A 12,500-nucleotide genomic window follows, 5' to 3' on the forward strand; every position below is an offset into this window, starting at 1 on the left:
GATAGATAAGTGAGCGACAGATAGACTCAATGTATGTAACACAGAGGAACAGTCATGTCGAGACAGACAAACACAGAGAGAGAGAGTCACACACAGATAGAGACTCAAGGCATGTAACGCAGACACACACACAGAGAGAGAGAGAGAGAGAGAGAGAGAGAGAGAGAGAGAGAGAGAGAGAGAGAGAGAGAGAGAGAGAGAGTCACACAGAGACAGACATAAAGAATCACACAGAGACAGACGGAGACAGACAGACAGACACACACACACACACACACACACAGGAGACAAGGTACGTACGTTGTGAGGTCTTTCCGTTGAAGGTGACGGTGAAGGATCCAGCGATGGGTTTAGAGGCCCGGGTCTGTCGGGTGTTCGTCACACTCACTTGCTGCCCTCCGCTGCTCAGCGTGAAGGTGGCGCTGTTGCTGCTGGAGGCCGTGCTGCCAGACACCTGCACGTGCCCCGCGCAACACCACGTGACTCAATTTGCATACAGTATCGAAAGTACACAAGTGAAGACGTCATGTTCAAGTTTGAAACAATTTTGTCCAAACTTTTCATTTGAGGAGAAGTGCTAAACAGTTTTGTTGTTGTGCAAACTGTTGCTGCACACGTAGACTAAATTTTGTCTCCGGAACAGATGAACGTATCTAATAAGTAATCGTTTCTATTATTGTAAATGTCTAATTGTTATCAAGCGACAAAACACAAAAGCATAATCAACAACAACAACGACAAAAAACCCACCAAGAATTAAGCGACACAATGTTGAGCTTTCTTGGAATTCCCGCTGATTGCGGTAAAGAGGAATGACTTGGATTTTCACACTTTCCTCAGAGGAATGACCTTGACCTTCACTCTTTTCTCAGAGGAATGACCATGACCTTGACTCTTTCCTCAGAGGAATGACCATGACCTTGACTCTTTTCTCAGAGGAATGACCATGACCTTGACTCTTTTCTCAGAGGAATGACTATGACCTTGACTCCTTCCCTCAGGGGAATGAGCTGGATCTTTCCTGAGAGGAATGACCTGGACCTTCAATCTTCCCTCAGCCTCGGATGAATGACGATCTTCCCCCTACAGTCCTCCCAAACTCACTGAGCTGCCCTGTACTGACATGTGGGGGGAAGGTGTTGGACCTTCACGCTTCGCTCAAAATAAAATGACCTTGACCTTCACCCCACACCCCTCCCCCCGCCCCCTAACTCACCAAGCTGCCCTGTAGGGACATGAGGGTGAAGGTGTTGGACCTACACTGTCCCCTCAGAGGAATGACCATGACCTTCACTCTCCCCTCAGAGGAATGACCATGACCTTCACTCTCCCCTCAGAGGAATGACCATGACCTTCACTCTCCCCTCAGAGGAATGACCATGACCTTCACTCTCCCCTCAGAGGAATGACCATGACCTTCACTCTCCCCTCAGAGAAATGACCATGACCTTCCGCCCCCCCTCCCACACACACACACAGCCCCCAAACCCCCCACCCCCAAACTGACCGAGGCACCCTGCAGGGACATGAGGGGTAAGGTGCTGGACCTTCACTCTCCCCTCAGAGGAATGACCATGACCTTCACCCTCACCCTTCACACACACACACACACACACACACACACACACAGAGCCCCCCACCCCCACCCCCCCACCCCCACCCCAACTGACCGAGGCGCCCTGCAGGGACATGAGGGGGAAGGTGTTGCCGCACAGGTAGGGGTCCAGGGTGACGGTGTAGTCCCCAGAGCTGCCCGTCACGGTCACGGTCCGGAGGAAGGCGCCGTTGGGCCGGGCCTGGGGCATGCGCATCAGGGGGGCCACGTCTGCACGTGCAACACGACAGTAATGTTATTCATCTATTTCTACAACAACAACTACTACTACCACTACCACTACTACTACTACTACTACTACTCTCTCTCTCTGTGGATATTCCTTGCTGATGTCATCAAGAAATGAAACCATTGCAAAACAGTTCGTTACATACCTGCAGAAGGCATTCAAAATTCGCTGTTTGATATGTGATCATTTGTGCTTTTTGTGCGTGTATGTGCGTTGCTAGATTAAATTAAGTTAAATGTTTTCTGTTCCACGGTGTTCTGAAATGTGACAATTTGTGTTCGCTGCATCCCTGTTATTAGTGCTAAACGGACAATAAAATATGTCAGTGTCAGTGTCAGTGTCACTCTCTCTCTCTCTCTTTAATGCCTTCAACTTCTTGTGAAATTGTTAGAAACCTTTCTTTGTATCTATATAACGCTTTCAAATTCCGAGTAACCATTAAGTCATGAGAACACTGATTTTTTCTGCATTATGTTTTCATAACTAGGCTACTCTACGTTTGGAAGTGATGTTATATTTTCCATATATGTTGCATTATGGTGTTTTCATTACATCATACTCACATACCCCTTCATAAGGGGTCTCGGCCTGTATATGAATAAATCATCTTGAAATCTCTCTCAAAAAAACATTAAAATGTTTCTAAATAAAGTTGTTTTTTTTGGAAAATTATTATTATTATTATTATTATTATTATTATTATTATTATTATTATTTATTTATTTATTTATTTATTTATTTATTTTATTTTTTTTGTACGCTTATAGTTGACTTCATCAAGTTTTTGCGCCTTATACATATTATTGTTATTAGTAGTAGTAGTTCTTTTTTATGTATCTATCTTTTTTCTTCTTTTTTTTTCTCTCAAGGCCTGACTAAGCACGTTGTGTTACGCTGCTGGTCAGGCATCTGCTTGGCACATGTGGTGTAGCGTATATGGGTTTGTCCTAACGCAGTGACGCCTCCTTGAGCTACTGAAACTGAAACTGAAACTAAAGCTGGCATCTCGCTGTTTCTCTCTCCGAAAACGGAGTCAACTCACTGAAGTCCGACACGGTGTCCTCTCTGTTGAGCACCATGTGGTCCACAAAGGCGTCGTAGTTGGTGTTGGAGTCCGTCCTCACTCCGATCCCTTGGATCTGATAGGACGTCTTGCCTGGCTGCCTGCTCTTCACCAGGGCGTAGATGTCTTTACATATGTACTTCCAGCTGTCGGCACATCATAGTATGTTATGTTGAGTTAGGTTTACATGTGTGTGTGTGTGTGTGTGTGTGTGTGTGTGTGTGTGTGTGTGTGTGTGCTCTTCACCAGAGTGTAGATGTCTTTACATATGTATTTCCACCTGACGGCACATCATAGTATGTTATGTTGAGTTAGGTTTACATGTGTGTGTGTGTGTGTGTGTGTGTGTGTGTGTGTGTGTGTATACTAGGTGCGTGTGTGTTCAGAAAGAAAGGTGTAAAAATTGAAAGTTGAAAGAAGAAAGAAAGAGAAAATCAATTCGTGTCACACTCGCACAAAACCAGTCCTTGTGCCAAACAGCTGTCTCAACAGCGGAAATGGGTGGCGCTGTACTGTTGGCGACGCGTTCTTCCCGGAGAGAGCAAGCAAGCCGAAGTTGTGACCCAACCCAATGAAAACCAATACAAACCAAAGCAGTACAGTATAGCACAGTACCGTACTGTACACTACAAACACTTCACTACAACGCAGCGCAGTACAATGCAATGCATCACAACGCACTACAGCACAAAACAACACCTTAAAACACATCACAACGCACCACAGCACAAAACAACACCTTAAAACACATCACAACGCACCACAGCACAAAACAACACCTTAAAACACATCACAACGCACCACAGCACAAAACAACACCTTAAAACACATCACAACGCACCACAGCACAAAACAACACCTTAAAACACATCACAACGCACCACAGCACAAAACAACACCTTAAAACACATCACAACGCACCACAGCACAAAACAACACCTTAAAACACATCACAACGCACCACAGCACAAAACAACACCTTAAAACACATCACAACGCACCACAGCACAAAACAACACCTTAAAACACATCACAACTCACTACAGCACAAAACAACACCTTAAAACACATCACAACGCACCACAGCACAAAACAACACCTTAAAACACATCACAACGCACCACAGCACAAAACAACACCTTAAAACACATCACAACGCACCACAGCACAAAACAACACCTTAAAACACATCACAACGCACCACAGCACAAAACAACACCTTAAAACACATCACAACGCACCACAGCACAAAACAACACCTTAAAACACATCACAACGCACCACAGCACAAAACAACACCTTAAAACACATCACAACGCACCACAGCACAAAACAACACCTTAAAACACATCACAACGCACCACAGCACAAAACAACACCTTAAAACACATCACAACGCACCACAGCACAAAACAACACCTTAAAACACATCACAACTCACCACAGCACAAAACAACACCTTAAAACACATCACAACGCACCACAGCACAAAACAACACCTTAAAACACATCACAACTCACTACAGCACAAAACAACACCTTAAAACACATCACAACTCACTACAGCACAAAACAACACCTTAAAACACATCACAACGCACCACAGCACAAAACAACACCTTAAAACACATCACAACGCACCACAGCACAAAACAACACCTTAAAACACATCACAACTCACTACAGCACAAAACAACACCTTAAAACACATCACAACGCACCACAGCACAAAACAACACCTTAAAACACATCACAACTCACTACAGCACAAAACAACACCTTAAAACACATCACAACAAAGCACGGCACAACGAAACAAAACACTGGGAACACAACACAACACAACACAACACAACACAACACAACACAGAACAGAACAGTACAATATAACAACACAACACAACACAACACAACACAACACAACACAGAACAGAAAAGAACAGTACAGTACAATATAACAACAGAACACAACAACACAACACAACACAACACAACACAGAACAGTACAGTACAATATAACAACACAACACAACAACACAACACAACACAACACAACACAACACAACACAACACAACACAGAACAGTACAGTACAATATAACAACACAACACAACACAACACAACACAACACAACACAACACAACACAGAACAGTACAGTACAATATAACAACACAACACAACACAACACAACACAGAACAGTACAGTACAATATAACAACACAACACAACACAGGTACAGTACAGTATGACACAATGAAACACAACACAGAACACTACAGTACAGTATGACACAATGAAACACAACACAGCTACAGTACAGTATGACACAATGAAACACAACACAGCTACAGTACAGTATGACACAATGAAACACAACACAGAACAGTACAGTACAGTATGACACAATGAAACACAACACAGAACAGTACAGTACAGTATGACACAATGAAACACAACACAGAACAGTACAGTACAGTATGACACAATGAAACACAACACAGAACAGTACAGTACAGTATGACACAATGAAACACAACACAGAACAGTACAGTACAGTATGACACAATGAAACACAACACAGAACAGTACAGTACAGTATGACACAATGAAACACAACACAGAACAGTACAGTACAGTATGACACAATGAAACACAACACAGAACAGTACAGTACAGTATGACACAATGAAACACAACACAGAACAGTACAGTACAGTATGACACAATGAAACACAACACAACACACCGCAACACAAAGCAGTACTTCACCTGGTCATGGCAGAGGACACCGTGAAAGTACAGTATGACACAATGAAACACAACACAACATACCGCAACACAACACAACACACCGCAACACAAAGCAGTACTTCACCTGGTCATGGCAGAGGACACCGTGAAAGTGATGACGTCTGACTGTATGTCGGTGGCGGTGGCTTTGTACAGGAACCTGACCCAAACACTGGTTACGGGCCCTTTGTGAGCCAGGCACAGCTGTTTGGACACATTGGTGCACAACGTGAAACAGACAATCATGCACACACACACACACACACACACACACACACACACACACACACACACACACACACACACACGGTGGAGCGCGGAGAGAGAGAGAGAGAGGGGGGGGGAATCGAATCATGACAACCGTCATCACCACTGTATCAAAAGAACCACTTGAACAAGTACACTGCCACAACCATTCCACGTTTCCAACACCATGACTATAATTATAAATCCGTCATCATCGCAGCCACCACCATCACCACCCTTAACAACAACAGCAACACCTGCACCAACAGCTGTCTGTCATCTTCACTGATAGTACTGCAGAAGTTGTCCAGGTATCAATACCACCATCCCCAACACCAACACCAGCACCAATAACAAGCAATACTAACGACAACTACAACAATAATCATACCAACAACGACAACAGCAGCATTAGACAATACCAACAACAAAAAAACAACGACAACAGCAGCATTAGACAATACCAACAACAAAAAAAACAACGACAACAGCAGCATTAGACAATACCAACAACAAAAAAACAACGACAACAACAGCGGTAACAATACAAACAACAAACGATACATACAACAACAACACGAACAACTATAACAGCAGCAAGAAACAATACCAACAACAACAATAAACAACAACAAACAACAACAAAAGCAAATCGAACAAGACAACAGCAGCGGCGACAACAACAGTAACAAGTGATACCAACAACAATAACAAACAACAGAAACAACGACCATCAAGTCGTAGCCATCCTCTTTCTACCCCTTCCAGTACATCACTCTAACAACAGCAGTCCACTCCCCCCCCCCCCACACACACACTCACAGTGCTACTGGAGGTATCCAGGTAGTAGCCATCCTCATTCTCCCCCTTCCAGTAGAGCACCCCCGGGTTCATGGCGGAGAAACGGCCACAGAAGGGCTCCTCGTGGCCCACCCGCTCTCCGGCACAGCTGTCCACGTCCTCACAGTCCATCAGCGTCCGGCCGTTGGACAGCTTCTCGTGACACCTCACCCCGGCGGCCTCTTCCAGGGCCGTCCTCACCTGGTGACGGACATCACGTGGTGTGGGGTGGGGTTGGGAGGGGTTCATGGGGAGGATTTTTGAAAGGTGTGTGTGTGTGTAGATAGAGAGAGAGAGAGAGAGAGAGAGAGAGAGAGAGAGAGAGAGAGACAGAGAGACAGAGAGACAGAGAGAGACAGAGACAGAGAGAGACACAGAGAGAGAGAGAGAGTGTGTGTGTGTGTGTGTGTGTTCGTTCTTTTGATTAATTAACGTCTATCCACAACTTTGATATTAGGCGAAAATCTATCAATTCCCCCACCCCACCCTTTCCTTGAACCATCAATTCTTTCCCTCCCTCTGTCTGTGTGTGTGTGTGTGTGTGTGTGTGTGTGTGTGTGTGTGTGTTGATGTCGGTTGCGTGACATATTGTCTGTAACGAGTTCGGAAGTTATTTAAATAATGTTAAATGATTAACTAAGTTTGGAGGGAAGGAGTGGAGGGTTGTGTGTGATGTGACCGTAACTCTCGTTAAAGTGTTTCCAGGGAGTAGCAAGATAGTTGTGTGAAAAAGACGACAGTAGTGACGATCATAACAACAAGAATAAGAACAAGAAAAGAAAATAATAAAATAAACAAGAACGAGATCATGAACAACCACATTCATCAAAAGAAGAACATTAACAACAATGAGGAAGAGGAGGAAGTAGAAGCAGAAGAAGAAGAAGAAGAAGAAGAAGAAGAAGAAGAAGAAGAATAGCAACACAGGTGACGCTGTGGTAACGGGCGGTACTCTCACCTTGCTGGCGGAGGCGGTGACGCTCAACAACAACAACAACAACAACAACACACATGACATAGGGGTAACGGGCGGTATTCCCACCTTGCTGGCGGAGGCGGTGACGCTCAACAACAACAACAACAACAACACACATGACATAGGGGTAACGGGCGGTATTCTCACCTTGTTGGCGGAGGCGGTGACGCTCAACAACAACAACAACAACACACACGACATAGGGGTAACGGGCGGTACTCTTACCTTGTTGGTGGAGGCAGTGACGTTGAACAACAACAACAACAACAACAACACACATGACATAGGGGTAACGGGCGGTACTCTCACCTTGTTGGTGGAGGCGGTGACGTTGAACAACAACAACAACAACAACAACAACAACACACATGACATAGGGGTAACGGGCGGTACTCTCACCTTGTTGGGGGAGGCGGTGACGCTCAACAACAACAACAACACACATGACATAGGGGTAACGGGCGGTACTCTCACCTTGTTGGCGGAGGAGATGACGCTGAACAACATCAACAACAACAACAACAACAACAGCAACAACGACAGCAACACAGATGACATAGGGGTAACGGGCGGTACTCTCACCTTGTTGGCGGAGGAGATGACGCTGAACAACATCAACAACAACAACAACGACAGCAACACAGATGACGCAGGGGTGACGAGCTGTATTCTCACCATGTATGGGGAAGCGGTGACGCTGAACAACAACAACAACAACAACAACAACACAGATGACGCTGTGGTGACGGGTGGTATTCTCACCTAGTTGGTGGAAGCGGTGACGCTGAACAACAACAACAACACAGATGACATAGGGGTGACGAGAGGTATTCTCACCATGTATGGGGAAGCGGTGACGCTGAACAACAACAACAACAACACAGATGACGCTGTGGTGACGGGTGGTATTCTCACCTAGTTGGTGGAAGCGGTGACGCTGAACAACAACAACAACACAGATGACATAGGGGTGACGAGAGGTATTCTCACCATGTATGGGGAAGCGGTGACAATGAACAAGAACAACAACAACACACATGGCATAGGGGTGACGAGAGGTATTCTCACCATGTATGGGGAAGCGGTGACAATGAACAAGAACAACAACAACACACATGGCATAGGGGTGACGGGCGGTATTCTCACGTTGATGGAATGACACTGAACAACAACAACAGCAACACAGATGACATAGGGGTGACGAGCAGTATTTTCACCTTGCTGGGGGAGGAGATGACAATGAACAACAACAACAACAACAACAACAACAACAACACAGATGAGACCGGGGTAACGGGCGGTATTCTCACCTTGCTGGGGGAGGCGGTGACACTGATGGGTTCAGTGATGGCACCACCAAACTCCAGAGAGAAGTACTCCAGACTGGACTGTCCGGCACTTCTTGTCTGCACACTGCCCCCCACTTGGTCTCTGGAGGTGGCTGCCTGTACCGACAGTTGCTCCACGTTGCCTGCACGTCGGTGGAGTCAGGTATTGTCAATCATTATCATCATCATCATCATTATTATTGTTATTGATATTATAATGATTATGTTCATCATCATCATCATCATCATCATCATCATTATTATTATTATCATTATCATTATCATTATTATTATTATCATCATCATTATTATTGCTATTATTATCATCATTATCATCATCAATATCAGTATCATTATTATCATTAATTATTATTATCATTATAATTATCATTACCATGTTACTACTACTACTACTACTACTACTACTAGTTATTACTATCGTTGTTACTTTTTTTTCTTTTTTTTGACACATAATTATCATCATAGATAAATTATTACTATTATCATTAATCTTATTATTATCATCATTATTCATACATTATTAGTATTCTTGTTGTTGTTGTTGATGTTGTTGTTGTTGTTGTTAGAAGTAGTAGTAGTAGTCGCAGTATTGAATCTTCTTCTTCTTAAACCCGAACAAAAGAGCGCAAAAAGGCAGGGGAAAAAATGCCGTCACCTCAAAAAAAAAAAAAAAAAAAAAAGAGAGAGAGAGAGAGACAGACAGAGACAGAGACAGAGACAGAGAGACAGAAAGAGAGAGAGAGACAGAGACAGAGAGACAGAGAGAGAGAGAGAGTACAGAAAATCCAAAGGTGCCCTGTACCTACCTAGGATGGCAAGGGTGTGAACAATAGGTAAAAAAAAAAAAAGACCCCCTCCTCCCTCCACTCCCACCCCAGTACAAAAACACAATAAAACAGGGTGTGTATATATATATATATATATATATATATATATATATATATATATATATATATATATATATATATATAGAGAGAGAGAGAGAGAGAGAGAGAGAGAGAGAGAGATGGATATAGACAGATCGATAAATTGATAGATATATAGATATTATGTACCCAGGGTGGCCGGAAAGGTGACGTTGTAGGTCTTGGAGTTTGCCGCGGTCTGCTCGTCAGTCACCCGGACGCTGTGTCCCTTGAGACTGGGCAGAGCGTTCAGCGCTGTGGCCATCACTTTGAAGTCCGTGCTGTCCGCTGTCAATGGCTCTGCACACCATCCACACAATACATGGTCATTGCTTGTCGTGAGAAAGAAAGGAAGGAAGGAAGGAAGGAAGAAAGAGAGACTGGGCAGAGCGTTCAGCGCTGTGGCCATCACGTTGAAGTCCGTGCTGTCAGCTGTCAATGGTTCTGCACACCATCCACACAATACATGGTCACTGCTTGTCGTGAGAAAGGAAGGAAGGAAGGAAGGAAGGAAGGAAGGAAGGAAGAAAGAGAGACTGGGCAGAGCGTTCAGCGCTGTGGCCATCACTTTGAAGTCCGTGCTGTCAGCTGTCAATGGCTCTGCACACCATCCACACAATACATGGTCATTGCTTGTCGTGAGAAAGAAAGAAAGGAAGGAAGGAAGGAAGGAAGGAAGAGATACTGGGCAGAGCGTTGAGCGCTGTGGCCATCACGTTGAAGTCCGTGCTGTCCGCTGTCAATGGCTCTGCACACCATCCACACAATACATGGTCATTGCTTGTCGTGAGAAAGGAAGGAAGGAAGGAAGGAAGGAAGGAAGAAAGAGAGACTGGGACAGAGCGTTCAGCGCTGAGGCCATCACGTCAAAGTCTGGACTGTCCCCAGTTAGTGGCTCTGTACACCAACTACACAACACATGGCCATTGCTTGTCGTGAGAAAGAAAGGAAGGAAGAAAGAGAGACTGGGCAGAGCGTTGAGCGCTGTGGCCATCACGTCAAAGTCTGGACTGTCCCCAGTTAGTGGCTCTGTACACCAACTACACAACACATGGTCACTGCTTGTCGTGAGAAAGGAAGAGAAAAAGGAAGGCAGGAAAGATAGAAAGAAAGGAAGAAAGAGAGACTGGGGCAGAGCGTTCAGCGCTGAGGCCATCACGTCAAAGTCTGGACTGTCTCCAGTCAGAGGGACTGGCTCTGCACAGTACATGAAAATATGTAACACTTACATGTGCCCCCACGAGGTTTCCTGAAACAAACACGCCTTGTCTTGTCTTGTCTTGTCTTGTGACAACAACCACACAAACATGGTCACTGTTTGTCGTGAGAAAGAGAGAGAAAAAAAGGAAGGAAGGAAAGAAAAAAAGAAGGAAAGAAACAAAGATAGAAAAAAAAAGACATACATAAAGATATTAACGATGACTGTCACATAAATGGAGTGGTGGCTACCACTACTGATGATGATGAAGGTGATGATGACAGCCCATTGCACAACTACACCCAGGCAAAGGTGGCAGCTGTATGGCAGAACCTGAGCAACAGAGAATACCGCAAACATATGGAGTCCCACGTGATCAGCCGCCTGGGGACCATCCAGCTTGCAGGCATCAACACCTGAGTGATGGACTCCTAGCGGCCTTGGGCCCTCTTCTCTCTCTTTTCCCCTCCCTTTTCACTGCTCCTGTCCCCCTGTAATCCACCTTCAGACACACACACACACACTCATTCTCTCTCTCTCCCTACCCCCTTCCTCTCTCCCCCACTTTTCTCTCCTCCCGCTCCCTCTCCACCACTCTCTCTCCCTCCCTCCCTGTCTCTCACTCCCTCTCTCTCTCTCTCCCCCCCCCCCTCCGTCTTCTTTCTCTCCCTTCACACGCACAGGCACACACACACACACACACAAACACACACAGACCAGCACACATATTCTTACACCTCTTCATCTTTTTCCACCTCCACCCCCCCCTCCAGTGTTTAACCACCCCCCTTCTTTTCCTTTGTAAATATTGCTCACCTTTTTCTCTGTTCTTTTTTGTCACCCTTTTTTTTTTCTTTTTCTCTCTCTGATTACTCCTCACAGTTCTTAGTTTTACCTCTGTCTTGGTTTTGCCCTCTCTTTTCTTCTCCATTCTCTATTTTTCTCCCCATGAAGAAGGGCCTAGGGCCCGAAACGTCGGGATACTCTCTTCATAGGACAAGTCACCACCTACAGGTTAGTCTCAGCCGTTTTCTCGCCTGATGACATAATAATTATGATGATGGTAAGAAGAGGGCGAAGAAAAAGATCAGTACACGTGTGCTCTGGGGAGCTGAACTGTGAAGACGCTCTGGAAGTCAACAGTGAACTCCCGGTACATGTGTACCCTAACAAAGAGTGATCAGTACAGCAGCACTGAACTAAGCAGATGCCCTGGAAGCCTACAATGGAGTGGGAAAGGTAAATGTGTACCCTAACACAGAGATGTCAGTACAGCAGCACTGACCTG

At 45.0% G+C, this 12,500-nt stretch overlaps 1 protein-coding gene across 1 annotated transcript in view; it reads right to left on the reverse strand.

Moving 5' to 3' along the window:
• Positions 1–12,500, reverse strand: part of LOC143277605 (fibrocystin-L-like) — a 38,809-nt gene that overhangs the window by 1,633 nt on the left and 24,676 nt on the right. Inside the window, exons 13-23 of the mRNA XM_076582480.1 lie at positions 12,498–12,500; positions 10,981–11,043; positions 10,700–10,762; positions 10,396–10,458; positions 10,165–10,314; positions 9,071–9,231; positions 6,767–6,985; positions 5,784–5,902; positions 2,887–3,053; positions 1,671–1,825; positions 301–454 (exon numbers count right to left, since the gene is read on the reverse strand). The exon at positions 12,498–12,500 is cut by the window's right edge and continues 337 nt beyond it. Coding sequence (XP_076438595.1) covers positions 301–454; positions 1,671–1,825; positions 2,887–3,053; positions 5,784–5,902; positions 6,767–6,985; positions 9,071–9,231; positions 10,165–10,314; positions 10,396–10,458; positions 10,700–10,762; positions 10,981–11,043; positions 12,498–12,500 — 1,317 coding nt within the window. The remainder of the gene's footprint in view (positions 1–300; positions 455–1,670; positions 1,826–2,886; positions 3,054–5,783; positions 5,903–6,766; positions 6,986–9,070; positions 9,232–10,164; positions 10,315–10,395; positions 10,459–10,699; positions 10,763–10,980; positions 11,044–12,497) is intronic.

The sequence above is a fragment of the Babylonia areolata genome, chromosome 34, assembly GCF_041734735.1.
Source record: "Babylonia areolata isolate BAREFJ2019XMU chromosome 34, ASM4173473v1, whole genome shotgun sequence".
Lineage (NCBI taxonomy): Eukaryota > Metazoa > Mollusca > Gastropoda > Neogastropoda > Buccinidae > Babylonia > Babylonia areolata.